General features: G+C 37.0%; 2 protein-coding genes across 8 annotated transcripts in view; both read left to right on the top strand.

The window, feature by feature from the left end:
* Window positions 1–1548: 1548 nt before the first annotated feature.
* On the top strand, window positions 1549–16942 carry LOC135107366 (actin-interacting protein 1-like). Its single transcript, XM_064017126.1, is given in 15 exon segments — window positions 1549–1699; window positions 2912–3033; window positions 4014–4104; window positions 4355–4502; window positions 6662–6845; window positions 7145–7300; window positions 7662–7832; window positions 7834–7896; window positions 8080–8182; window positions 8646–8756; window positions 9416–9519; window positions 9942–10100; window positions 10453–10542; window positions 10887–11067; window positions 15450–16942. Coding segments are annotated over 15 exon segments (1806 nt in total). The 5' UTR covers window positions 1549–1683; the 3' UTR covers window positions 15557–16942.
* Window positions 16943–24470: 7528 nt separating this feature from the next.
* Window positions 24471–27342, top strand: part of LOC135107364 (mastermind-like protein 2) — a 34775-nt gene continuing 31903 nt past the window's right edge. For 4 of the 7 annotated variants that reach the window (XM_064017125.1, XM_064017124.1, XM_064017120.1 and 1 more), the window contains exon 1: window positions 24472–24795. In XM_064017125.1, coding sequence (XP_063873195.1) covers window positions 24753–24795 — 43 coding nt within the window. In that variant the 5' untranslated portion in view covers window positions 24472–24752. Of the gene's footprint in view, window positions 24796–27342 lie in introns of all 7 variants that reach the window. The other 3 variants (XM_064017123.1, XM_064017122.1, XM_064017121.1) reach the window with 1 other exon arrangement.

The following is a 27342-nucleotide window of genomic DNA, read 5'->3' as shown; positions in this document are numbered from 1 at the left end:
GGTGTTTTATTTAGTGTCACGACTCAGGCAGCTGGATATGGGACGAGTTGGTTTTGTAGTAGCTTATCAGAGAGAATATGGCAAACCTCAACAAGAAGCTTCTGACAGCGAACCTGACGTAGGAAGAGGTTTGGTGACCGGTGGCCTTAGAGATATGTGTAACGACTTCAATAGACAGGGGACAGACCAGAGCTACATAGAGCGCTTCTGGTTGTCTATAGCCTTGGAGTCAGGCAGTGATGCCTTTGCGTGGTTCAACGTGTCTACCACGCTGTGGTTGAATGTTAGTTGGGAACACTTGTATATTTGTTGCAGAAAAAGATACCAGTTAGAACATATTGCTGGACAGAGGTCTCCGAGTTGAAGACCTGTGTATGTAGGTTTGCAGCTGCTGTTGCTTTTCTTGTCATGGGTTAGATCTTCTCATAACTACAGATAAGTTTCCCAGTGTTTTCATGAAGTACCTAAGTGGGGCATTACACAACCTCTTGCTAGAACACTAAAAAATAATGAAGGAGTAGAGTTTAAGAGAAAGTTGTGACAAGACTTTAAATGGGAAATAGTAGGGAATAATGATAAAGAGTAAAATTAATAAATAAACACGGGGAAGGGGTTGAAAAACGGCGATGTTATGAAGGTGACAGTTGTAGCTGGTAGTGGTTGCGATATATATATATATATATATATATATATATATATATATATATATATATATATATATATATATATATATATATATATATATATATATATATATATATATATATATATATATATATATATATATATATATATATATATATATATATATAATATATATATAATTATATATAATTATAATATATATATATATATATATATATATATATATATATATATATATATATATATATATATATATATATATATATATATATATATATATATATATATATATATATATATATATATATATATATATATATATAATTGCATTCCGTTCATCAGAGAGACCACTGGCAAGCACGACTGGATCTGTACCTGCAGACAAAATTTGAGGCATGCCCCAAAAGAAAAACATGTGAATTTGCGATTTTATTTGCAAAAGAAAACTAATTGTGGTATTGCAGATACTGCCAAAAGAATGTAATCATTGTAGCCTGCTTATCTATTATATCTACAACTGAAATATTGTACATTAGGATACTATTGCATTTTTTTTTTTCTTTTGTTCCTTGATCACTGATGTACAATTTGATTTTGAACTATTGAATGCAAATAATAGTGAATATAGAGAGAGAGAGAGAGAGAGAGAGAGAGAGAGAGAGAGAGAGAGAGAGAGAGAGAGAGAGAGAGAGAGAGAGAGAGAGAGAGAGAGAGAGAGAGAGAGAGAGAGGCCCATATAAGGTCCGTTTTAAGTTGTACTTAGAAAACGGGGAGGTGATCGTTTTCTCTTAAACGTTCGTAGCGGAAGTCAGCTTCAAAGTGTCCGATTACGCTGGAAAACTAAAAAGATAATTGCACGGGGAGATATTGCATATAAAGTAATACGTTTTCAGTCATTTCCATTTTTAGTAACCAATCAATATGAAAGATATTTAAAAAACTGAGATGTAGCAAATAGCAACGCATGGAAATGAGATAAGGTTTGGGCAGGCAGGAGTCGAGACACAGCGGTGCCAGAAGTGACGGCTGAGGGGCGTCATGTCGTATTCCAACCGTGAGTATTACTTCCTCAACTCTAAAATATGAGTGTAAGTCACTGAAAACCCTGCTGAGGACTGTGTGTGCCTTGGATGACCTGTGTGATATCTGGGGAGGCCTTCGTGAAGGTGGTGTGAAGGAAGGCCGGGCTGTGTGGGCGGTGGCTGGCTGGCCCGGGCGAGGCGCTGCCCTCCCTACTCCCTCCGGAACTGAAATGTACCTGTTTGATAAGAAGGCTTGAAAATAAACGGAGCTCCTTATTGCTATATATAAACCACAGCAAATTAGTGTATTTATTTGTGTAGGATGAGAAATGTTGCATATCATGACTTTATTATCATAGTGACGGAAGTCCCTAACTCAGTTGATAACTAAATACAAAGGTAATGATAAGTGGTAATGTCAGATGAAGGTTAAATATACGCGAAGATGCGTGTCTGTGTGTCATGAAATTTGGTAGTGAAGTCTTAGTGAAGCGGGACTCACCAGCATTGCCAGTTACAGATTCCAAATTATGTAGGCATTCAACAAACAAGTAGATTAATTTTTGTCAACACACAACTGATGAACTACTGTGGCGAAAGTATTTAGTAGGGAGATAAGACTGATAAGACATTAGTAATACACCTTAATTTATATAGGTAACAGTAACCCTTTAATTTCACTGCATACATTGGAACACTGAAACTTCCACCTGTTGTTATGCATGTAATGGTCTCAATGACTAAGCAGTTTATCATGCAAATATGTAATGTGCTTTTGTAGACAGGACCACATAAGTCATGAGAACAGTTTAGAAGAAAATAGGCTTGCCCACATTGGTATATAACAAAAAAGGTTTGATAGAAAAAAAATCATGCTTGGAGTCTGTGGTAAGGAGATGAACCAAAATATTTTCCTTCTGTGTGAAGATGAAAAAATCAGGGAGTATCCTTAAAGCTTCTGTACTAAAGAAAACTTTATCTTAAGAAAGTTTTTGTGCCATTTCAGTTATATCAGTTAATAATTTATTTTCAGTTCTCATGAGAATAAATGAGTGATACAATGAGACAAGTTTATGGTCATTGTTATCACTGTTTAGTAGCATAGACAGGTTTTTGTATTTGAATGGCATTTCAGGAAAAAAATCCTTTTTCAGCTTTCAGAACTTCAGATTGCCTCGGTATGATGATTTATCCTCTGCATGAGAACTTTTGTTTTATTAATACATGTATTAATTTTCTTACAGTTTCCATCTGGGCATGTTTGCCCCGAACACAAAGAGGACAGCCTATTGTGCTGGGCACTGATCCAAAGGGAAAGAAACTTCTGTATGTCCATGCAAACTCTGTCATCATTCGTGATATAGAGGTGAGAATTTCTTGAGCACGTTGAGTAAACATAAAGATTGACATTGAGTCAGATTAGCAATTATGATCATGTGAGAATGCCACTTTTTTTTTATTTAAGTTTGACAGTGCATGTGAAATGGTACACTTGCTGGTTTCCTGCTGATCAGGTAATGCATTGCTGCAACTTTTCCTCCTACTATTCTTCCTCTTCCTTTTCCCACTAATAGTAAGCATAGAATAGTTACACAAACAGCCAAGTAAGGACCTCAAGATCTATTGCTGTTTGGATCTCCTTTGTATTCCTGTGTATTCTTCTTACATAGTGTGGAGGGTAGAGAAGGAAAAGAAAGGGGAGGGAAGGATGGGGAGGAGGAGGAGACAAGAGTGGTGGAAGAAGAGAGAGAGAGAGAGAGAGAGATTGGGGGGGGGGAGTACCTGACTTCACCTGACCTCTTGCCTCCCTTAATGTTGGTAATAGTGAGTATATTGTTTTTGAAAAGACAGAGAAGAGGTAGTTCACATTTTGAAACATTATAGAGCATGAATGCTGAGTATGGAAGAGTGGTGGAAGAAGAGAGAGAGAGAGAGAGAGAGAGAGAGAGAGAGAGAGAGAGAGAGAGAGAGAGAGAGAGAGAGAGATTGGGGGGGGAGTACCTGACTTCACCTGACCTCTCGCCTCCCTTAATGTTGGTAATAGTGAGTATATTGTTTCTGAAAAGACAGAGAAGAGGTAGTTGACATTATGAAATATTATAGAGCATGAGTACTGAGTATGGAAGTGTGTAAGTACTTGCCTTGACCAATTTATAAACAACTCTTTGTTCATGATGATAGAGAAAGAGAAAGAAGCAAGAGAGGAGTTCAGAGCATCAGTGACATAGAGAAGCTGGCTCAGTTTCTAACTTATAAGAGGTATGTTCAGGTACCCCACCTTTTCTTATGTAATATTTAAGTTTTTTTAATTGTAAAATGAAAAGTAATTGTAATTCCTGCTTCCAGAATCCTTCCATTGCTGAGGTATATACAGAACACTCCACCCAGGTCAATGTGGCTCAGTATGCTCCATCAGGCTTCTACATATGCTCTGGGGGTAAGTTGGGATTTGTGAATCTAATACTTGATGTTAACACTGTTAACTGTATTTTTGGATGGAAAGAATATTCATAGAAGTAAAACCATTAATTAGTGGCCTTTTAGTAAGTTAACAGTGAAATGTTAGTCTGTTTTTCCTCAAAATATTCCTTTTTTGCAGCATGTACAGTAATGGAGAATTATTCAATATACATTGTAAGTTAAAGGAGATTTATACAGAGTACTGATGCAGATCTTGATATGTACAGATCAACATGGCAAAGTGCGAATTTGGGACACAATCAACCCAGAGCACATCCTGAAAGCAGAATACCAGCCACTGGGAGGACCCATCCGGGACATCTGCTGGTCCCCGGACTCCCAGCGGATATGTGTTGTTGGTGAAGGCAGAGGAAAGTGAGTGCATAGTCTCTTTTCTTAATTAATTTATTTATTTTTATTTTATTTTTATATTTTTTAGATTGGGAGAAGGAGTAAGTGTAAAAACCATCTCAAGTCACAGTGATATCATTATCCTTTTTATTTGCTTGGGCTTGAAGCAGTAAATTTTCCTCTGCAGCTAATTATTGTCTCCTCTTTTCTTCCTCCTTTTCATGTAACCCTGTTATAGACCAATCAGCATGATGATACTTTTGCTTCATATTATGTAATTGTAATGTAATATAAATATTATCATTTCATTTTTCATTGTTGTAACCTCCCAAAACTGACCAAGGTTAGGCAACAAAACTGAAAAAGGAAAAATAATTTAGAATAAAGTTTGGTGCAGTGTCCTCAGATGCAAACCCTGGCTGTGGTCCAAGGTTAAGAAGGGCATCCTCTCAAATGACAAAACCAAATTTCTCCATTAGGAGACATCATCCTGGCCTTTGGTAATCATGGAAACCTGGATGTAAGAAAATAAACTTATCAAATAAAGTAAAAGAGGATACTCATTTAGTTAATGACTGACAGTAAACATTTTCTTTATTCACTGGAAATACAATCATGCAAAAAATTACATATGTCATTTTGACACAACAAACAAACAAAAATATGAACAATATTTTTAATGGATGAAACTGAAAAAAAATCAATTGAAGTTAATATAAAAATCCTAAGAGACTGCTTAGTGTCATTCCCCTTCTTACAGCAAAATGTCATGCTGAAAGGAAACAAATTATTCATGAACAACAATCGTATCATCAGTTTGTCTCCATCAAGTTGAAATTTGGGATTATGCAATAAAGATTTCATGCTGATCACTCCCTTCTCAGGTCTTCACTCTCTCTCTCTCTCTCTCTCTCTCTCTCTCTCTCTCTCTCTCTCTCTCTCTCTCTCTCTCTCTCTCTCTCTCTCTCTCTCTCTCTCTCTCTCTCTCTCTCTCTCTCTCTCTCTCTCTCTCTCTCTCTCTCTCTCTCTCTCTCTCTCTAGCCCCCCTGCTGCTGCTACTTCTGCCTTTGTCTCCAACTATTTGATCAAAGCCATCAAAACTGTACTTCTTTAGCAGCCGTGCTGGATTGAAACCATCTTTTCCCTCGCATGTTCCTCATGTGCATGTCATTTGTGTAAGTTTGTGTCCCTATCTGTACTTTGTTAAAGATTTTCAATTTTTATCCCAGCTGTCTGAGCTGCTGGTGCACTCAAATGGTCTTCCATCATCACAGCTAGTCTCTTCACTTCTATTAGATGCTAATAACTTGAAGCCATTCTCATATACAAGAACACTGCAACATACAAGAAGAAAACTAGAAGAAGAAAGGGTCTGTGTCATTTTGCAATGTAGTAATACTTATAGACTGTAGATATTGTCCATTGGAACAGCTGACTTATGTCAACTTTGTATTTGTCCACTGGAACAGCTGACTTATGTCAGCTTTGTCAGTATTTGTGCAAGTATTTAATTTTTCCATCATTGTTTAAATCTTGTTGATTTATGAGTACTGCTTTCAGCATGATACTGCAGGAATATTAGGTTCTTAAGAACAGTTTTGAGAAGCATCTGAACAGATTTTCATTTGAAGGCAAAGAGGAACCAGGTATTTGACACAAGGCAGCTAGCTGTACAGTGTACGAGTACTGCACTACAAATTAAAATTCTCTCTCTCTCTCTCTCTCTCTCTCTCTCTCTCTCTCTCTCTCTCTCTCTCTCTCTCTCTCTCTCTCTCTCTCTCTCTCCTCTCTCTCTCTCTCTCTCTCTCTCTCTCTCTCTCTCTCTCTCTCATTCCTTCCTTCCTTCCTTCCTTCCTTCCTTCCTTCCATCTCTGTGATGCCGCCTCTTTCTTAGGATAATTTTTCTAAAGAGATGGCCATAGCAGAAGAACCTCCATCTCTTGCTGTGCAAACATTCCCTTCTTGCTTGGTCAAGTGCTTGACCTCTTGAAATTATTGTTTATGAAAATAACACTTTGTAGTGTTTTAGGCACATAAAAATTACAATTAACCAATGTGAACTCATCACCAATAGTTATAGCTTACAGAACTGTAGAGAATGGTACAATATTTATAATTTCATCAACTGTGAATCCTTCAAACTTTTTAGTGTTCTTGTAAATTATTGATTGTTTTATCTACAGATTTGCCCATGTGTTTATGATGGACACTGGAGCATCAGTGAAGGGTGATCTGTCAGGCCACACCAAGGCCATTAACTCTGTTAGCTGGAAACCAACTCGACCATTCCGTATTGCTACAGGCTCTGAAGACAGCAAGGCTGCCTTCTTTGAAGGACCACCATTTGTCTTCAAGTGCACCAAGGGTGTAAGATAAAAATTATAAAAATCATCACTTTCATGTGTATGCTAGTTAATCAGTGTATCTATCTTCTGGTCTAGTTATTTTCTCTTCACATTCTGGTGCATCTCTTAATCTGGTCAAGATTATTTGTTATGGAATCTTCAGAACTTAAGATCATGAATGTTTCTGCACTTCAAAGTCTCTACTAATGTTTCTCAACCCAATACTAAACTAATACATCTATTGATATGTATCTTGTGTGGTCATATCAGTTTCACTTTGTGTTTTTGGTTAGTCAAGTTATCAGTGTCTTTCTTCCTCAGGACCACGGGAAGTTTGTGCAGTCTGTGCGATTTTCTCCCAATGGTGAAAGATTTGCTACTGGAGGATTTGATGGCAAAATTTTTGTATACAATGGTAGCAGTTCAGACCTAGATAAAGAGCTTGGCAGTCCTGCACATAAGGGAGGCATTTATGCAGTAAGTATCTTCAATATTTTTTAAGTTAAATATTTCCTTTGATTTGTTAATATTCTGTCTTGTTACTCTGTTTCTTATTACTCTCTGTTGCTGGTTTAGCAGAATGCTACTGTATTCCCTGCATATTGTAAAAGATAAATAAAAGGAGCAGCACAAGAAGACTAGAGGCCTTCCTTAATACAAGATGTGATATCTTGGTTGCACTACTTTTATTTAAGAGGGATTTCAGCTCAGATATATTAACATATACAACTCCTATGTTAATTCTCTATTATTCTCTCCTGCTCTTGATTCATAAGCTATCTTTATTAACTATATTCTCCACAAATTTCTCAAAATAGAATTATCCTGTTGAATCCAGGTGTCATGGAGTCCTGACAGTAAGCGTTTGCTCTCTGCCAGCGGAGACAAAACTTGCAAAGTGTGGGATGTGGAGTCGGGAGATTTAGTGGCTGACTTCCCAATGGGTTCTGATCTGGAAGATCAACAGATGTCTTGTCTATGGGCCGGAAACTACCTTCTCTCCATCTCCCCTCTCAGGTTTCATCAATTACCTGGATTTGGACAACCCATCCAAGCCAAAAAAAATTATAAAGGTGCATTGTTTGATTTAAGCATAGACTAATTTTTTTACTTAACAAAACAGTAAGTGAATTATTTGCATTATATTTCATTTAATGTTTGACATGCAATGAAACATTAGTTTAGCCATAACTGAGAAAGAAATCATACAATGGAATTTGCATTTGAAAGTTCCCTTATATTGAATTGCATTGCAGGGCCACAACAAGCCAATCACTAGGGTGGGACTCTCTCCAGACAAGAGCACCCTCTATACTACTGGGGTTGATGGCACAGTCACAGTGTGGGATGTTGCCACAGGTAAGTCACAATGCTGCAGCTGTATATTCCAAACACACATATACACTATGCCATACCATATACCTCACCACACCCCACAATATACTTCACCATACCTCATTGCATCATACTATAGCACACCACGTCATACCACATCACACCATACCACACCACACTACTAACAATCATCCTATTTTAAAAACTGTATGTCAATGTATTTCTTTTGTCTGTCTATATTATCTACATGTGCCATATAGATGTGATAACCATTTATCTGTATGGCATATGCAGACACACTGGCCTGCATTACTTTGCAGTTCAGTCAAGCTCTTTGCCTAAATATCCAGCCTTGAGGCAGAAGGCATAGAATACATTCTCTCTCTCTCTCTCTCTCTCTCTCTCTCTCTCTCTCTCTCTCTCTCTCTCTCTCTCTCTCTCTCTCTCTCTTTTGTTATATATTTCTGATTCTCAACTTGTTGCACAGGTGACAATGATCGCATTGCTGGCAAGGGTCATGGAAACCATGTCAGTGGCCTTGTGGTGAAAGGAGACACCATCTTCACAGCTGGCATTGATGACAGTGTTAAGTATATAGGTAAGTAAAAGGTAGTTTTATTAATGTCAATAACTATGAAGCATGTAAGTATAGTGGGTGGTAGGAGGACAAATGCTGCAGTAATGGTTTGCTGCTTGAACAGATGGACTGATTCATGTATCCATCCTGTAGATGGAGGAGCAGATGTAGAGGTGGAATTTTTAGTTGCTGAACAAATAATTAGATAGGGTCAGTTAGGGCACTTGCTTCCCATGTGTCATTTTGCACATCCATACCTGTGCTTGTGCCTTGCCTCTCTCCTGTCCTCCACTTAGGAACAGGAATGTTGGTCATGAACCAGTACCTGTCTCTGCTATAATTGTGAGAGGTGCAACAGTTTATTATACACACACACACACACACACACACACACACACACACACACACACACACACACACACACACACACACACACACACACACACACACACACACACACACACACACACACACACACACACACACACACACACACACACACACACACACACTTAATTTACATCAGTGTTGTGTATGAAATCTTTTATTGTGATTAAACTAATCTTATTTGTTGAAAATCTTTGGAGTTTTATGTTGGTGCCTTCATGGAGTACATTTCACCAAATTATTGAGATAGGTCACTATTTCCATAACTAACTATTTTTTTGGGTGTGGGGCAGATCCGGTTGAGAAGACCTACACAGGAAAATCTATCTCACTTGGGTCACAACCCAAGATGATTGCTGCTGTGGATGATGGCATTATTGCAGTAACAACTCAGGAGGTGGGTCTTATGATATAAGGATTTAACTATAGTGGAATAGAAGAATAAGGTATAATGTAACTAATTTTAGATCCTCTCCAACAAAAATAATTTTGATGAATCCCTCACATTTATGGAGCTGCTTAGTAGAAGAACTTAAATTTTCTTTTTATAAATACTAAGTCAAGTAATTGTATTACTTATATTTAGTAAATGTCTGTCTGTAGTGGTAAAGGTGAGAATGTTTGATGTAACTGTTTTATCAGATGCTGACAGTGAGACTTGGGCTGCAAAGACAAAGAGAAGGAAACAGGATTAGAGTTGGAAAATTAAGAACTTGCAAAGTTACTGATATGATAAACAGTAGTTACTAATTACAATGTTCAATTATATATGTGTACTGGTTATCACCAGTAGGATATCACTATTTCTTTTTCTTCAAGATTTGTGTGTTGAAAGATGATAAGAAGGTTGGAAGCTTCCCCATCAGCTGGGATGGGCTGTGTGTATCAGCTGCTGGTGGAGGGAATGATGAGGTGGCAATAGGAGGAGCTGATAACCTTGTTCATATCTATGCTCTCAGTGGCAACACACTGACTGAGGTAATATTTTTTTCACATTTTAACATCTTATTCACCAGTGTATCTTTTCTATTGTGTGGATCCAGCAGAATAAATTACAAGTAAAGATAGATTAGTCTGTACTATGAATGCCAGCAACATTTAATTCTGGCTTGTGTAACTGCCTTAATCAAACTAATTCAACAGTTCCTTGCCACCTTCCAGAAAGCAAATGCAGAATTTATGACATACTTGTAAATTTCTTTTCCAAAGACAAAATCCAGTACACTACTACCATATGTTTATTATTTTCTATGCTAAACCAAAATTATTTTGGAGAAAAAAATACCAGTACCAGAAACAAAATATAATACTGTATTTATTTATCTCATAGAAAAAGACGCTGGAACACTTAGGAGCAGTGACAGACGTCGAGTATTCCCCTGATGGCCGTTACCTGGTTGCTTGTGATGCTAACCGTAAGGTCAGTATTTATGTAAAATTTTTATGAATAACATATTTTTATTTGGGATCGATTGATATAATTTTTTCCTACTAGCCAGTACCTCTCTGTGGGCACTGATAAATTGCAAACTGTATGTTCTAAAAAAGAACAGGACCACAAGACATTCAAATTGTAATGTGCTGAATTAAGGGACTTCAACTACACTTTCTGAAAGTTTTTGATACTTGGTATATTTCTATGAGATCCTCATATGTTTTACTATTCTCCTTCAGTCAAACTAATCTTAAATAACTATAGAAGGTTTATTTTTATTACAGAATGATTTACAGCTTCAAAAATAATGCATTTAATTATTCTTCCAGGTGGTGGTTTACTCCCTTCCCACATATGAAAAGTTCAATAAGATAGAGTGGGGCTTCCACAATGCACGCATCAACTGTGTGGCTTGGAGCCCTGACAGCCTCATGGTGGCTAGTGGCTCCCTGGATACAATGATTATTATCTGGAGTATGACTCAACCCAACAAGCACATCATTATTAAAAGTAAGGCTTATGTATATTGCTTTTACTTCATATTGATGGCTGTGTATCATCGTCATCATCACTAAAAGTAAGCATTACATATTTATTGCCTTGATTTTGTGGCTGCATAGTATATTGTAGAAAGTATCAGATGTCTTTGATTGCTATTTATAGTGTTGAAAGCATCAAATGGCTGCAATGGCTTTAGATGTTATTGTTTATTGTATAGGTACAAACCACTCTGTTTAGCATGTCTTGCCTTTCAACACAGAAAGAATGTGATCAGTAGCAAATGTAATGTATTATTTTTCAGCACTTTTATACATTGAAGATTTTTAAGGCACACATGTTAATTAGTGTCGTTGTGTCCATTTTCCCCATTTCATCTGCATTTTATTTCATGCATTTAAGGGGAGTGTCACACCACTTCCTAATTATCAGTATAACTTCATGGTTTCATGTGAAATTCATATCAGTGCCAGGCTCATTTTCACATGTGTGTGTGTGTGTGTGTGTGTGTGTGTGTGTGTGTGTGTGTGTGTGTGTGTGTGTGTGTGTGTGTGCGTCCGTGCGTGCGTGCGTGCGTGTGTGTATTGTATATGAGGCGCCTAGAGCCAGAGTAATGTAAGCGACACTCCGGTCAAAATTATAATTTTTATCGCATTTTCTTCCCCTACCTTCCTACTGTGGCAGGAAGCAGAGTAGAAGTCAGGATGGACACCGCAATAGGGTCAAAAATCCACCCAAATGCAGTTATCTGTAGACCCTTCGTGTCGCTCTCGAAGCAAGGTGATGAGCAGCTGGTGCCAGAATGAAGTAACTGCTGCCTAGCAGCCAGTGAGCCAATGATGGCACATGCTGCACTTCACGTGACACGACTGACAGCAGCCTGCCTCCCCCACACCTAACACCCACAGACACTCATGCACCCTCCGTCACCTCGCCACCACTCTGCCTTTCTTTTACACTAATACGCAAGATTTCATCATTATGGCAGACAACAACATGCCCTCTGAGGAGCCAGAGCCCTCAAGGGGAAGGAAAAGTGTGCGTAATCCTGCAGAGTGGAAGAAAAACTTTGCTAAAAGACGAAGCAATATGGAAGAAGCATATATGAGCAAGTCTTACAGGCTGCCACATACAGGCGCGGGTAATGGAGCCTCCCTGTGCTGATGGCTGCTATGATAAAATTACATTGCCGATAGCCAAAGTCTTGGGAATTTTGGGCCATCAGTAATTTTGCACTACAGAATGCCTACATACAGAAGCTGTTTTTCTACCGTTTATCATTCTCCCCTGTTATTAGGTGGTCATATTAGGAAGTACATGCATGAGTGTCGCTTACATTTTTGCTTAATAAAATTAATACATTAATCAAGAATGGCTTCAATGGCGTTGAATCTCAATAAACTACATGCTGCTGAAACAACTTGACACAAGAACAGGAATAAACAATGCATGCATGTTTGATAAACAAAATATTGCAAGCGTTGTTGTTTTTTCCACAAATAAACCAGATAAAAAAACAGTCATCCATTAGCCTTTCAGAATGCTTTAATTTCACTAAATGCCCAGGTATAGGCTGTAAACCACATGCAATAACAAACATTTTGAAGCCAAGCCCTATTTCCTATCTCAATTAATTGAGGAGATATTGCATTTTGAATGTTGCAGAAGTTTGATTGCTTTTTTCTCCATTTTCTATTTCTGGCGCTTATGTTATTCTGACTAGGTGCCTCATGTGCGAATGTGGTAACCTCAGATTTGAATCCTGACCCTAGCTGGGATTTTTTGGGGATGGCTGCCAGCCTTAAAATACTGGTCAGCTATGACTGGGAACATAAAGGCAATAGAGAAAGGAACTGGCCACCTTAGTCCATATGCCAAGGCCCAGGAAGGGTGGTGCTGACAGCCTTACACCAACACTTACATTTGTGTACGGCACACTTTTATGTTATTTTACATTATGGTATATAAATTTATTTATTTGTTTGACGTGTGTGTGTGTGAATATGTATGTATGTTTATTAATTTATTCATTTAATTATTCATATACTATTTGTACCTTTTTATTATTTCTTTTTAATATATTTATTAGTTTTTGTTTATGATTTATTCAGAGTTTCACATGTGATGCTCCCCTTAATCATCTGTTATCATTTGATCATGCCTTACTGCTATTGCTCACCCAACAGATTCCCATCCTCAAGCACAAGTCACCAGTCTTGTGTGGCTTGACAACAACAGAGTGCTGTCTGGTGGCCATGATGGAATAGTGAAAATTTGGAGTGCAAAGTTTTAAAACACTGGTCAGAAAGGGAGTTAATTTTGTGTTGATTGCTACAAAACTGCTGCATGTTGGGATATTAACATAAATCTAAATTCTAATTTGACAGGAGACTGACTGGTTGTGGTGTTTTCTTAAATATTTTAAGGTTTAACCAACCAATTTATTTTCTTACTTCACTTTTCCAGAAGAGAGAACTACAATTTCTGACAAGCTTTTTGGATGCTGTCATTAATATGTAGTTTTCTTTTTTTTTTTTTTATATAAAGCATGGTATTTCCTGCACTAATAGTCTTATAGAACAAAAATTACAGTAGAGTCCTTATTTATGTAGTTAACTTGTGGGATAGAGAAACCATGTAAGAAAAATTGCAATACCCACCATGATACAGCCAAAGAGAGGAAGAGAAACATTATTTATTTTCAAACAATGGGGAAGAGTTGTCAGCATTATCAGATACCAATTAGTATCTTCAGCTGAGCTTCTCCTATGTTGCCTCATAAGGTAATGGTGATAGTGGTCATCTTCACCTCTCTTTGAGCTATCATACATCTCATCACTATCTTCTTAAGTCATTATTAGCTCTGGGTTCATAAGATCATTGCTGCATCTTGCACATTGCCAAACCATAGCTGTTCCACTTTATCTTTATTCAAGCACATAGATTTAATTGTTGAACTGTTCACTTTGCACACTAGCTGTATCCATCGATTATGTTTGCCATTGTCGAAGCACTGTCTGTTCTTTTCTGCTACAAAGATGTATAACTTTCCTTTTCTAACTCATGGGAAACTGGAAAAAACATGATGTCAGTCATAACAGAGAACATTATGGTGAATATCATCTGTTGTGGAAGTAAACATATTTACATAAACACATTCACTTGACAACACAACATGTCTCCAGAGAAGTGTGTCGAGAGTCATATGGATAGGTTTTTGTATATGAATAATATGTTAATTTGTTTCCACTGTTTTCTGACGTGTTAACACTTACTTGACATTATTGTTTTCTAATAATATATTTGAAAATCAGGCTAAGAATATGAGTATTTGTCAAGCAACAGAGGCCATATAGCATTACTGGGGAAAAAAAAAAAAAGTGGGGGGAAAGCACATAAAAAAAGGGAGAAGTTAAGAAAAAACTTAGATCAGGTGAAGGACATGAATGAGATGAAACTAGGAAAAGAAAAGGAGGGAGACTCAGAAAGTTCATCAGACAGGGGTATAAGAGAGAGGAAGAAAAAAAGGTTAGGAAAAGCAGCAAGACAAGCATTAGCAAAGCAAAGAGAATGTATGTAGAAGGGAAGCAGGAACATAACTGGATGGGCAGAGGGTTGGGGAGGAATGGAATATGGGGTGAGAATGGGTGAGACATGTATGGCATATATAATTTGGCAGTACAGTCTCCCAGCACTTGTTTTTGTGAAATGAATGGGACCAGGGAGTGAAAGGTCTAATGACACAAAGCCAAGATAATTATAAATAGGATTCAGGAAATACGTTCACTAATGAGTAGACACAGTCATTCCTAGGGATTTCCACTTGACTGGACATCCAGCAGAAGTTGATGGATTTAGGGTAAGTAAAGGGGCAAAACAGGCGATCCATGACTTTACAGGTAAGTGAATGAGGTAGGAAAGTGATAGTAAAAGGGAAGAATTCCAAGTCAGTAAAGATATTGAAAGATGAAGAAGGGAAGTGAAATAAGCATTTTAAAAATATAAGGGTTGGCATACAATTCAGAGGTAAGGACAACTCCTGAGGAAGACAGATTTAGGAACAAAAAGTAGGGGAAAGGAAAGCAAACCATAAGTAAGGCAAAAAAAGTCTCTCTCTCTCTCTCTCTCTCTCTCTTTCTCTCTCTCTCTCTCTCTCTCTCTCTCTCTCTCTCTCTCTCTCTCTCTCTCTCTCTCTCTCTCTCTCTCTCTCTCTCTCTCTCTCTCTCTCTCTCTCTCTCTCCTAGAAAGGACCTGCCTAGTTTGGGTGCACCTTATAAGCTAATGCATCCTGTATAAACAAATATGGTACACTGACAGGCCCTCAAAGACGTGGCATGTTGGTATGTTTGCACTTGTGTTTGGGATCCTAATTATTTATTCTTATTTGCTTTCAGATTCCCATCCACAGTCTCAAGTGACAGGCCTTCTGTGGTTGAACAATGAGACACTAATATCTGTAGGGCACGATGGACTGGTGAAGACTTGGAGTGTCACCTTTTAAGAAGTCACCCTATTTAACCTATTAATTTTTTACCAAATTGGTATAAAAAAATGGTTTGAATAAATGAATGATTGGCAAATTATCTTAGGAGTGTTACAAAATACACTGACAAATAGCTGTTGCCCATGAATATATATGCCATTGCATTGGTTAATTTTTATCTGTTCAACTACTTTTGATTATTCCTCACTGAAAAATATCTACATATATATCTAAGAAGTTATCAGTGGAGTAAAGTGATGATTTTCAGATTCAAAGATAAAAAATCAATTTGAGCTTTATTATGCTTTCAAGAATTACAGAGTTATTTAAATTTCTAGCGCACCTTCATGCCCATTACCTCAGTTTTACTGTATTTAGGAAAAAAAAGGCAAGTGATGGGAAACCACATGAATTAGGCAGTCATCTCAAAAAACAGCCAGGAAGAAATAGGATTCTTGTCACTAAAGCAAGTTACACCTAAATGCAGTAACATATGTTTTAAATATTTAAATGTGCCAGTTCATTCTGCTTTCTGTAATTCACTTAATTGCTTGCATTTTCCTGAGCTTACATATTCAAGTATATTGGTCAAATATTACTAACCACAAGTACATGTTGTACATAGTCAAACATTTGACATCCATGGCAGATCTGAAGTTATCAAGGGTGAGATTTTAAAATTTAAACAACTACTCCACATTTGGCAGGGTAAACTGACCTTCATGTTAAATCACTTTCAATCCTGGAATTAGTAACTGGGTGTGTTATAAATGCTTTTTGAACCCTTAAAAATCATAATAAAATCATGTCCTGGCATTCTTATTTACACAAGTTCATCGTTAGCCAGATATACACTTGCCTCTGTTATATCTTTAAAGACTTTGTAAAGATGTTAAAACTTCATCAACTAACCCTCAGAGAAAACAAACATTGCATAATGAACTGGTAAAGAAATAGATCACAAACTTAGATGACAGAGTAAACATTAAAATTAAGAGGTTAAGTAACTTCCATCTACTCAATGCCTACATCCTTTCAAATCTTAGATTATATTGACCTGGCTGTTTTCTAAGGAATGTTCATTTACTGCCCAATAGATTAGTGTTACATTTCAGTATAATAATAAAATAAAAAACTATTTTACAGAAGTGACAGTAAATAACTTTTTGTGGGTGTTTTTTTTTTGTTCTGAACTTTGAAAACTTTTATTTCAGTTTCAGTTCATGGATTATGAACAAAGTAACTGAAATGTTTGTGGTTTTGGGCTAATTCATGGGACAGGTATTTACAAACTGCATTTACGTACCATATACATTTGAGTGTTGTATGGCATTTTATTAAAAATGTTAGACAAGGGATTCTTGAGGTTCTTGTACTTGCAGTAAATTGCTTCCATGCTTTTTACTAGTATTTTCACTTTCACAAGTTTACATTTAGGCAATGTTATGCTGCTACAGTAAATGCTATCACAATCTGGCATTTTAATGCTGCCACCATAAAGGCCATCAGGTTTTTAATTCATTAATGCCCTCTGAAAAATCTTTAGAGAAGAATTTTCCATCAAAATTAAAGCAGTCATAATATGCATGGCAGTAATTAGAAATTTATATTGTTAAATTTTTGTATCTTTCAATTGACTTCAAAAGGTTTTATGATAGTCTAATAAGACCAGTCAGTAATGAATGCACATAAATCCCTAAATAAAAAAAAATACTGAAATTGTCTCCACAAGCAAACTTTGATCAGTGTTAAAATCTCCTCTATATGATATTCTTTCTTGATGTAAGCAAGCTTTAGTCATTAACATCTCATCTATACCTGACTCCCTGGAGGTACCACAGAAACCTAACTGGATATCCTGAGACCCTTGCCTATGCCCAGATTTATATGGTACATCACTGATGAATGATGAAATGTAAACAACTTATATTTTTCACATACTAGACTTTTTTATCTTAAACTCTATGCAGGATCAGTAGATATCAACCACACTGCCTAATGGCCAATGATTCATAAAAATATTTTATCAAAATACCACTGCCTTTTGTATGAAGTCTCAGCTTAGGGTTTTGGGAAGCTTAGTAATTCTTTGCAACTGATTTCTTGAACAAGTGACCATATTTGTCATTCATTTACTTATTTACACATTTGTAGCCATTGATAGACATAGTATGTGTGTGGTTCCATAATTTCACTAGGTATTGAAAGTACTGAAATTATTATTTGGGATGCCATGACTATATTATGCTTTAAATTCTTTTATCTAATTTATTTACTATTAATTTTAAGGTCTAAGTTGTTAATTTCCTGATTTCAGTAATTTAATATCATCCATGGAAATGTGGTTAAGTCTGGGAAATCTAAACATACTATTAAACACACTGTGATTTAATGCAGAATCAGTTTATACTATAAATATATGCAAGAAGGTTTCATTTTATATGTTAGTAATGGAACTAAGATTTCTCTTCATGTCAGTTCTTTTAAAATATATCAAACATTGAAATTTCTTTGTGAAAGCAAATTTGCAGAAGTGGTGCCTAATAAGAGTCAAACTCACTTCTTTCCCAAAACAACCAGGGCATTGAACAATATGAAATTACACTCAAGTAGAAATATTTAAGCATAAAGATATCAAAGAGGTAAATCATTTGTTTCCTAATGATGTAGAAATGGCATTTTATTCAGGAACTCTTGGCAAGCCCCAGTAAAGAAATTAGCATTTTTTCTTTTATTCTGATGTCTGTTCCTTTAAATCCTCTCATGGAGATATTTCTGTTGTATGATATGTCCATTCTAACATTTTTCTTTGATACTTGATGGCTACCAAGTCAGAAGTGTTTCTACTTGTTCATGTTTATACACTTCATTTTTCACACTTCAGTCCTTCCACTACCCTACCATCTCTATTAGGAATGTGACCATTTTGTCCTCCCATTTATAGGGGGTCTTCCTGTTACACCATCATCATCCACTAACTCATTTACATATATATACTCTTGTGTTGTCTTGTTCACTCATTTTTTTTCCAAGTGACTAAACCACACTAAAGTCTTTCTAGGATATGAAGTCCAATTGAGCTTGTCTTTTTCTGGAATTCCCCCACCTGTAGCTCAGTCAAATTAGACCTAGCTTACATCTTTGTCTCACATGTCAGCTATTTGTACTTCTGAGGTCATTTGAATTACTATTTGTATATTGTATATTTGCTTTGCTAGTAAGGCTATATAATGACATGAATGAATTGTTATTTTATGTATAATATCAATGACATTGTATAAAACATTACAACATTCAGTAGCATTGGTGTCTAACATTATAAGTAAGCCAAGGATGGACCAGGCCTCATGGTCGTGGGGTGACTGTTTTAATACACAGGACACTCCCTTCTGGCTGCCACTCAAGCAGTAACTCATCTTTCTGTGCTTCACACTCGAAAGAAGAAAAGTATTTCCAAAGGAAAAACAAATAGATACACAGACAGTCACATGCTTCTCAAATATGAATAATTCATCACACTCTATAGCCTTATCATGTACATGAATGAATCTTTGTGAAGCATATAATGTTCCTTTTACTATACAGAGAAAGAAGTGGATGGTGTGCTGTAGAGGGGGAGGGGTGAGGGTTGTCCTTTTTACCAAGGATCTAGTCCTATTATTGACTCAGTACAAGGTTTGACAGTGCCCAAACAGACTTCATATTTTAGAGGGATTTAAAGACCTTTGCAGCTGACCATTACCATCACTTAACAGTTCGATGTAATTTACTCATACAACTGAAAATTATAACGTATTGTCTGGAAAATACTGTACATCCATATATGAACTTCATTGTTATCCACACTAAGGAAATTGTCAAGAAAAAGAATGAAAACCAAGGTGAAACCTAAATTATATGTATGTGGTGTTATGGCTTCATTAACTGACAAGAAATTCTGAATTATGCATATTTAGAGGTCCTGTATGATGATTGTTCTTGTGATGCAGTTAAAACAGGTTTAAGTTGTTTCATACTTATATAGATGTGCAGAAAGATAATTTAATTCATGTTTTACAGCTCCATTCTGATTGGCACTTGTGTTTTTGCCTTCCTGGATTACTTCCCATGTAACTAATATCTTTTTAAAATGACCACCAAAATTAGATATCACTATATGAAATTGACCAACATTCAACACCTTCAGTGTCAGCATGTAAATTCTAACTTGTGTCACTATTTTATTGCCAAGATGTGTCCAAGTTTTAGGACCTATTCAGAATTAATGGCAGAACCAAGTGTCATCAGTGCATAATTGTGTGGGTTTATTTTTTTAAATGGCATTCTAATAAATGAGGCACCACAATACCAGAGAATGATAAAATTATTATCAGTATTATACAGAAAAAATTAATGTTTACAAATGCAACAGTTTAACAATATCAACCACAAAATCTTAAAAGAAATATTAAATTCCATATTGATTGATGCACAAAATATTAATTGCACTTCATTTTAGTAAGCATAAATTTATGTACCAAGTTGCAGAAAGTAAATTAAGATCATACAGCTATGTAGTATGAGGGAACTGTGGCATATGCAAAGATGAACAGTAAATAACTGAAAGGCTTTATTTAAACAGTGGATTTCTGCTGAGTATTCAGTTTTAATATTTGTGTAATTTGATTTACTATCAAGGTATCTGGTCACGATGTGAAATTGAAAGCAATTTTACTGTACAGATTAAATTATGATACTGATATATGCCTTTTTATGCTTACAATAGAGTAATGCTTTTCTGAAACTTTTGATAAAATCCTAACCATAAGTTTGTATCATCCAATGAACCTTCCCTTGGTAATAATAAAAAGAACCTTGCTATGGTATTTCAGTGCAACACCTCTCTGAAAATGTACAAGCATTGTAAGGTGATTAACTGCTCTCTCCCAGAAGTGACTGGTTCCTCTAACATATATGTTATTTTTGTATCCTTTCCTCTTCATAAATAATCATAGAGTGGTGCTGGGCTAGGGACCATGGAGGTACTATAATACCTCCATGCCAGGAGCCCACTGGTCCATATTTTATTTAATTTTATTTATTTATTTATTTACTTATTTATTTATTTATTTATTCATTTTATTTATTTATCTTTATTTTATTTATTCTTTTTTTTCTTTTTTTTTCTTTTTTTTCAGAATATACAGGAGAAAAGAGAGTGCAAAAGATCAGTTAACCCATAAAAGGCAGCATCAACCAACTTTAAACTTAACATCTACCATGTTCATCCTCAGAATCATTATAGATTTTTTTTTATTTATTTTATTATTTATTTATTATTACTTATTTTAGGACCAGGAAATTTCAACCCATCCATTGAGGAGACTGGCCCCTTTCCACGAGATTAGCTTAATTTTGTGGCTGAGAATATTTTACTGAGTTGACTAATTAAACATGTATGAGAAGGATTATTAAATGCATACATTCAGAGGATAAAATGCTATTCCATGTCACTAAAAGAGGGACGAGAGAGATCTCACGGCGAAACTACCAGTTCCTCCCCGTAGACTTATACATATAATGTGAACGCACATACTTTGCAAAACATGAATACATTCTATTATTTCCTGAAACTATCATTGACTCAAATATGAGAAAACAAAATATCTCACTATTAACTGATGAAAGGATCCAATCCATAAACTTTAAAATACGTCTATGATATTATTGAGTTATAACAATGAACACGAGTGCACACAGTTGCGTGCTCTAATTAAGAGTTCCTGCGAGCATGCGTTCATTGCATGGTTGTGTCCACATGTAAAAGCCATCCACTAAGAAGAGGACTTCTAGTAACACATTTTGGGTTTAGTACAAGAACGTGTATTCAGTGTTTTTAGAGAATTGTTTTTCACTCACAATTCGATCTATTTTCCTCACTCACGTCTCACACTCATCACAAGCATGTTTTCTCTCAAAGCATTCCTGTCTTCCTGTCTTTCCCCTGCTAGGAAGATCCATTTCCAGTACTCTTCGTCTCTTCTCGATAGATATGTCCAAACCACCTGTCTCACCTCTCATACTTTAGCTTTGTCTCCAAACCGACGCACTTAAATGTATCTGCTGTATTCATTCCTTATTTTATTTTTTTATTTTTTTTGTTTTTTCCCCCAGCCTCTAACTCCTGGAGAAAGTCGCAGCATCTTCATTTAATTTACTTCGTCTTTACGTCGGAGGTGCTATCTCCATACCGTGAATCATACCTGGCCTTACACCTTTTTTTTTCACCCTATACTACCTGTTCAATCCAGACTGCGCTCTTCTTAACCTCCCTGATACAATATCCATCGCTCTTAACACTGGACCCCAAATATCTAAATTTCTCAACCTTTGGTTTTGGTCCTGCTCACTCATTTTCAATTCCCTTCTCTCCAGTGCAGTCTTCTAATTCTCCAGCCCTGCAACAAATCACGACGTCATCTGTGAACATCATAGTCCATGAGATTCCTTTCTATATTTCGTCAGTTATTCTGTGCTGCAAACAAGACGGGATTCCAAGCCGATACCTGGTGCAGTCCCGCTTTCACTCTGAAACCCTCTGTCATACCTGCTGCACACCTTATTATTGTCATGTTCCTGTAAGTATTGTGTAAGTCAACACTATCTTCAGACTTCAGCAGATGAATAATTAGTATCGTAATATAAATAAATAAATAGATAAAGCGCATAGTCAATCTTTGAGACTTACTTAGCAGCACTGTTTATTTTTTGAAGCAGACGTACAATAGTGATACAACAGTGACGGAATGTATACAGAGTCACCAGTGTCACAGATTGCTATAGGTTGTCATGATGCAACTACCTCATTATTACTATATGATTATCCGGCTTGTTTGCTGTACGAACAAAGGAAACTCACTATTCAGAGAATTAACATTAAAGAGGGTTATTCGATATCTACGTACATGTGATAGGCGTTACTAATCTCTCTATCAGGAAACTTATGAATTAGATGTAATAACCCTTTAGCAACAGATTGTTTAACTATTAATTATTACCGATACTCCTACGAGTATCGGTAATCTTTCGATTCATCATAGTTAGATGTTTGTACTGTGCTCTGATGACAAATTTCGAGCAAATAACTATTAAATCCTGAATCACGAATGGCAGTAATTATCAAGGAAGTCGCAAAAGTATGGATCTGGTGACCCCAAGAAGATTTATAGACTAGCAATTATTTCTTAACAGTAGTTCGGGAGTAATAATTGTTAGTCAAGCTAATGACACTCTTCACCTCTCCCTTCCATCCTTCCAGCTTTGCTTTAATTAGCCCTGTTCTTTTCATCAACTCACCACTGTATTCTTTTCACCCCACTTTTTCCCCTTCATAAAAATAAACTCATATATATATATATATATATATATATATATATATATATATATATATATATATATATATATATATATATATATATATATATATATATATATATATATATATATATAAATAACCCCTCCTTCAAAATCAGTATGCTTATCTCTCTCTCTCTCTCTCTCTCTGGTATTTAAACTGCGGCGGTATAATAAGCATGCAGTTCTCTAATATCTCCGTTTTTAAAGGTCGCGCTCCCCTTTAGCTCAGTTCACGGTCGGGAATCACTTCTGCATCGGGACTCCCTGACTACTTTTCTCATTTTGGGTCTTCTGTTTTCTTCCTTCTCTTTCCTACTTTTTTTTTTTTTTATTGTCCAGAACTTACTTATTGCTGTTTTTCTTCTTTTGTATTTTCATTATCAAACAGGTATATTCTCTTCTTTCTTGCACAGCCCTTTCTTTCTATATTTTGAGAACCACGACAAAAAATGGCGTATAGGTCTTCATATTCTGCCTCACGTAGTCAAATGTTGCTTTGTTCCGAAGTCTGATTATATTCTAACAGCCCTTTTTCTGACGGCATTTCTTGCCTTGAATATTCCTTATAGAATCTAGTGTTTCATAATATGGGTCCGAGCTTTTGAGTGAGAGCGCGAATATTCAAACCATGGAAATATAATATAAAAGATAGCTACTACTTACATTACTACCAAAGTAAGGCAAAAAAAACAAAAAAAACTGTTCCTAAATAGATTGGTGAATGGAAGACTCGATAATCTAGATAGCACCGGTTCAACAGGGATCTTTAAGATTAGATAAATTTATGGAGAGGGGGGTATGACAGGTGGAAATACGTAGGCATGTTGGAGATTATGGAAATAACCTTAGCCTACTAATTTCCAGACAGTGACATTATATTTTCAAGTGAAAGGATCAGTAGTGAAGCTAACCCTGCCCTCATCTAACTTAACCTAGCTTGGCCCTTAGACGAAAACACGAATATTTCAGTATTATCTGGTTTGTATCCTGAAACTATTTTATCACCATGACTATTTTCAAAGGCAACATAAATTATTAGCTGGGTTCACAAGAGTATTTCTCCTATTAGTGGTATATAAATATTGTTTATCTGTCACTACAACCATAAAAATATTCTTAAAAATTCATGTAACTTCAACTATAGAGCCTTTTGAAAACACGTGGGATGCGCCTCAGTGTTTCAGAATATCATATACGGATGCCACGTATATGCCTGATGGCTTCTTGCTGCTTCCCTTGTTCTTTTTTATGCTCTTATAATCCGAATATCTCCAGGATAGGGCAAGAAAGGAAGAAATTGATTCTCAAACAAAGTGATAGATGAATGGAATAGACTACGTACTAATACGTAATCAGCTTGGTAGCACCGATTCAGTACGGAGCTTTAAAAGATTAGATAAATTTATGGATAGGGAGACGATAGGTGGAAATACGTAGGCATGTTGTATACAGAGAATGCCACGTGTAGGCCTGATGTTTCTTGCAGCTTCTCTTGTTTTCTTATGCTGTTATAATTCAAAGGTCCCGCTGCAGCGTCGCCACTCGCCCCGCCGCCCTCCACTTCCCGGACCGCCGCTAGAGCTCCTCCGTCACTTTCGTCATCCGGGAACCTACCGCCATATTTCTATTTTTGCATCAGTGTCTGTTGTTTATGTGACTTTATTTTCCAACTTTTCCCTATTGCTCGCCTGTTGTTTCGTGCGTGTGTCGTGTACAGTTGTGTGAATTGAAAGGGCAGTGTAAGTGAACGTATATAAGGGGAGAACAGCAAGAGTGGCAGCTGCTGTCACCTCCCAATCTAGTTAATTTTTTTCCAGTCATGTCAACGAAAGCCAAACAAGACGGGGATCCTGCCACTATAGGTAATTATCACATACGCTGTCCACTTTCTATGGATCTTGTGGTATTGGACTTGTATAGTTGTTTTTGTCTGCTGTGAGGGAGGGAGGTAAAATGAAAGGGGCGAGTCTGGGTTTGTTGTGGTTGATGGCCTGGACAATTGCTGCACGATTATTATCCCCTTATTGTAACTATTTCTTCTTACTATTCCCGTGATAGTTCTGCGTGTGTGTTATGTCGATACTGGTCAAATTATGAAGTTTAAAGTTCATGGACATTTGTGAAAATGCACACCGTAGTGGATCCACACTTACTTCCTTGGTTGGGAGAAAGAAAGTAATAAGGTTAAGGTCAAGAGTAGCTCCTTAGATGCTCAGACCCAATATCGACTAGTTTTGCATCTGAGGATTACTACTTGTGGAAGATGCCCTCAGGTACAAACACCTTCATTGTGTAAGATTTCAGTTAAGATTCATGTTCTGTGTAGTTGTCTGCCCATCAGGAGAAAGCTAGGTGAGTACTAGACATACAAACCCTCCTTAAATTTGGAAATAGATATATGTGATAGGTCATCATATGTTTCTTTTTATTTTTTCTTATATTTTAACAAAAATAAGGATAAAATTGCAGCTCTTTGTATGGCCTTAAATTTAATCAATACTCTCTTTTTTTAGAGCCATGGGACTTGATATATTAATGTCAAGTCTACATTAGCATGAATGTGAAAATATTTCAGAGTTAAGGGAAGGACCAACCCCTTAAGTAATGTTGGGTTAAGTTTGGTTAGGTTAATCACTGAGGGGATTAAGAGTTGAAGCCATGTTACCTGTCTTGTGGTTTGCAATTTTCTGAAAACTTACAAAAATTGGTTTCCAGATATATGAAACTATCTGGCAAATCTTGTTTCATATGGTACTTTGATTTCTCTTCAACTCTTTTCCCCATTGCATAGGGAGCTTGGGGGCCTGATGGAAAGTTATGGTTTTAAGGTTGGGTAAACAAAGATGTGCTATTTGAATCTTGTGTAATACAAACACTTTTATCATGTTTTGCCATCACTTCATTCTTGATAATGCCACAGTACAGAGACTATACAGTGAGGACAACTGTATTAGCTCTGTCCACCAAAATTATGATCCTCCCCCATCCTTTGTTGTTGATGTCAACTGATGCTGGCCACTAGACAGATATGTGTTTATATTGTTTTGGCACCCACCACTTACACCATCACCCAGAGCTGACCAGCCACTAGTAACACTCTTAACCAGGGAGGCAGCAACTCACATGGAGAATTCAGGACAGCACACACTATGTCACCAGGCATCTTGATGCCTCACAGGGATTAGCATACTAGTGGAGTGTGAGGCAAGAAGGGCATGTAAAGACTATATGTACAGTACAGACATATTTTTCCTCAGTAGAGAAAGGGGCACAGTTATCTTGTGTCTCGTAGGACACCATAGGCACCAAAACTCACTCCAGGCAGACCACTGAGTCTTAGGTGCAGCATGCATTGTCCACATACATGCCTGGCACAGTTACTTAGGCATCCATGCTGAACTCACAAGTCTAGATGTGGGCACCACAAGCCTTGCATCACCACAAATCTCAGCACACCCACCCAGAAGGACAAGAATCCTGCATCCCAACACACACAAGGTAAACATTGTAGCGGGAGTGCAAGACAGATCTCTGAGCATAATGCAGGAATTGCATCTGAACATGGTGAGGTCCCTCTCAGCTGCACTTCCCAGCAATGGTAATCCTCACAGCTACAGGATATCATCCTCAGGTCAACCCTCAGGTACACATCCTAGAGACTCCTCTCTGTCTCTATCCTTCCAGCAGCAAGGAGGTTCCACAGCCAGCTATGATATCCACCCTTCACTGTCCTCCTCAGGCCAGCACTCTCTCTGACTGCCACATGTTCAGGTATCAAATCTCCGGTCACCACACCATGTGTGCATCCATCCTTGCCCCAGGTCTGCTTGCTAGGCCATCTGCAGCTGCTGTTTCCAGACCTGTGGACACCAGACTCGTCTTGCCACTGCTGCTGCCTTTGGTGCTCTGTTCATTGTCTGCTGATGTCTATCTGGCCACCAACCACACAGGATGTCTTCTCCCCTCTGACCCTTGTCACTGACTCTCACAGCCACCTGCCTGCCCAGAAGTCTCCTTTGTCCTACATCTCGCTCGCTGCACATGGCAGGGGAAGCAGGGGCCAACAGGTGTAACCCTTCTCCCACACAGTAGTGTCTCACCTAGCAACACCCCTCATCACACTGTACATCACACCCACACAGCCTTTGTGTTCCTGCTGCTGTAACAATATAATATGTTTGTATATATTAGTCAACACACACAATAGGAACTCCAGTTGATTTTTCAGATGTTTTAATGTTGACATGTAGTACACATTCAGCAAGATCATTCCAATTGTTAACCACCCTATTTTTAAATCCATACTTCCTTACATGTAATTTACCAAAACAGAGATTGAAGCCAATCACAGGAAGATGATGTCTTCTTGCATGATCCATTGAGCTTACTGTGTGGAAAGATGCCAGTGG

This window comes from Scylla paramamosain, chromosome 15 (assembly GCF_035594125.1).
Source record: "Scylla paramamosain isolate STU-SP2022 chromosome 15, ASM3559412v1, whole genome shotgun sequence".
NCBI classification, from domain to species: Eukaryota; Metazoa; Arthropoda; class Malacostraca; order Decapoda; family Portunidae; genus Scylla; species Scylla paramamosain.
The sequence above is the reverse complement of the archived record's forward strand: the minus strand, read 5'-3'. Positions and strand labels throughout refer to the sequence as shown.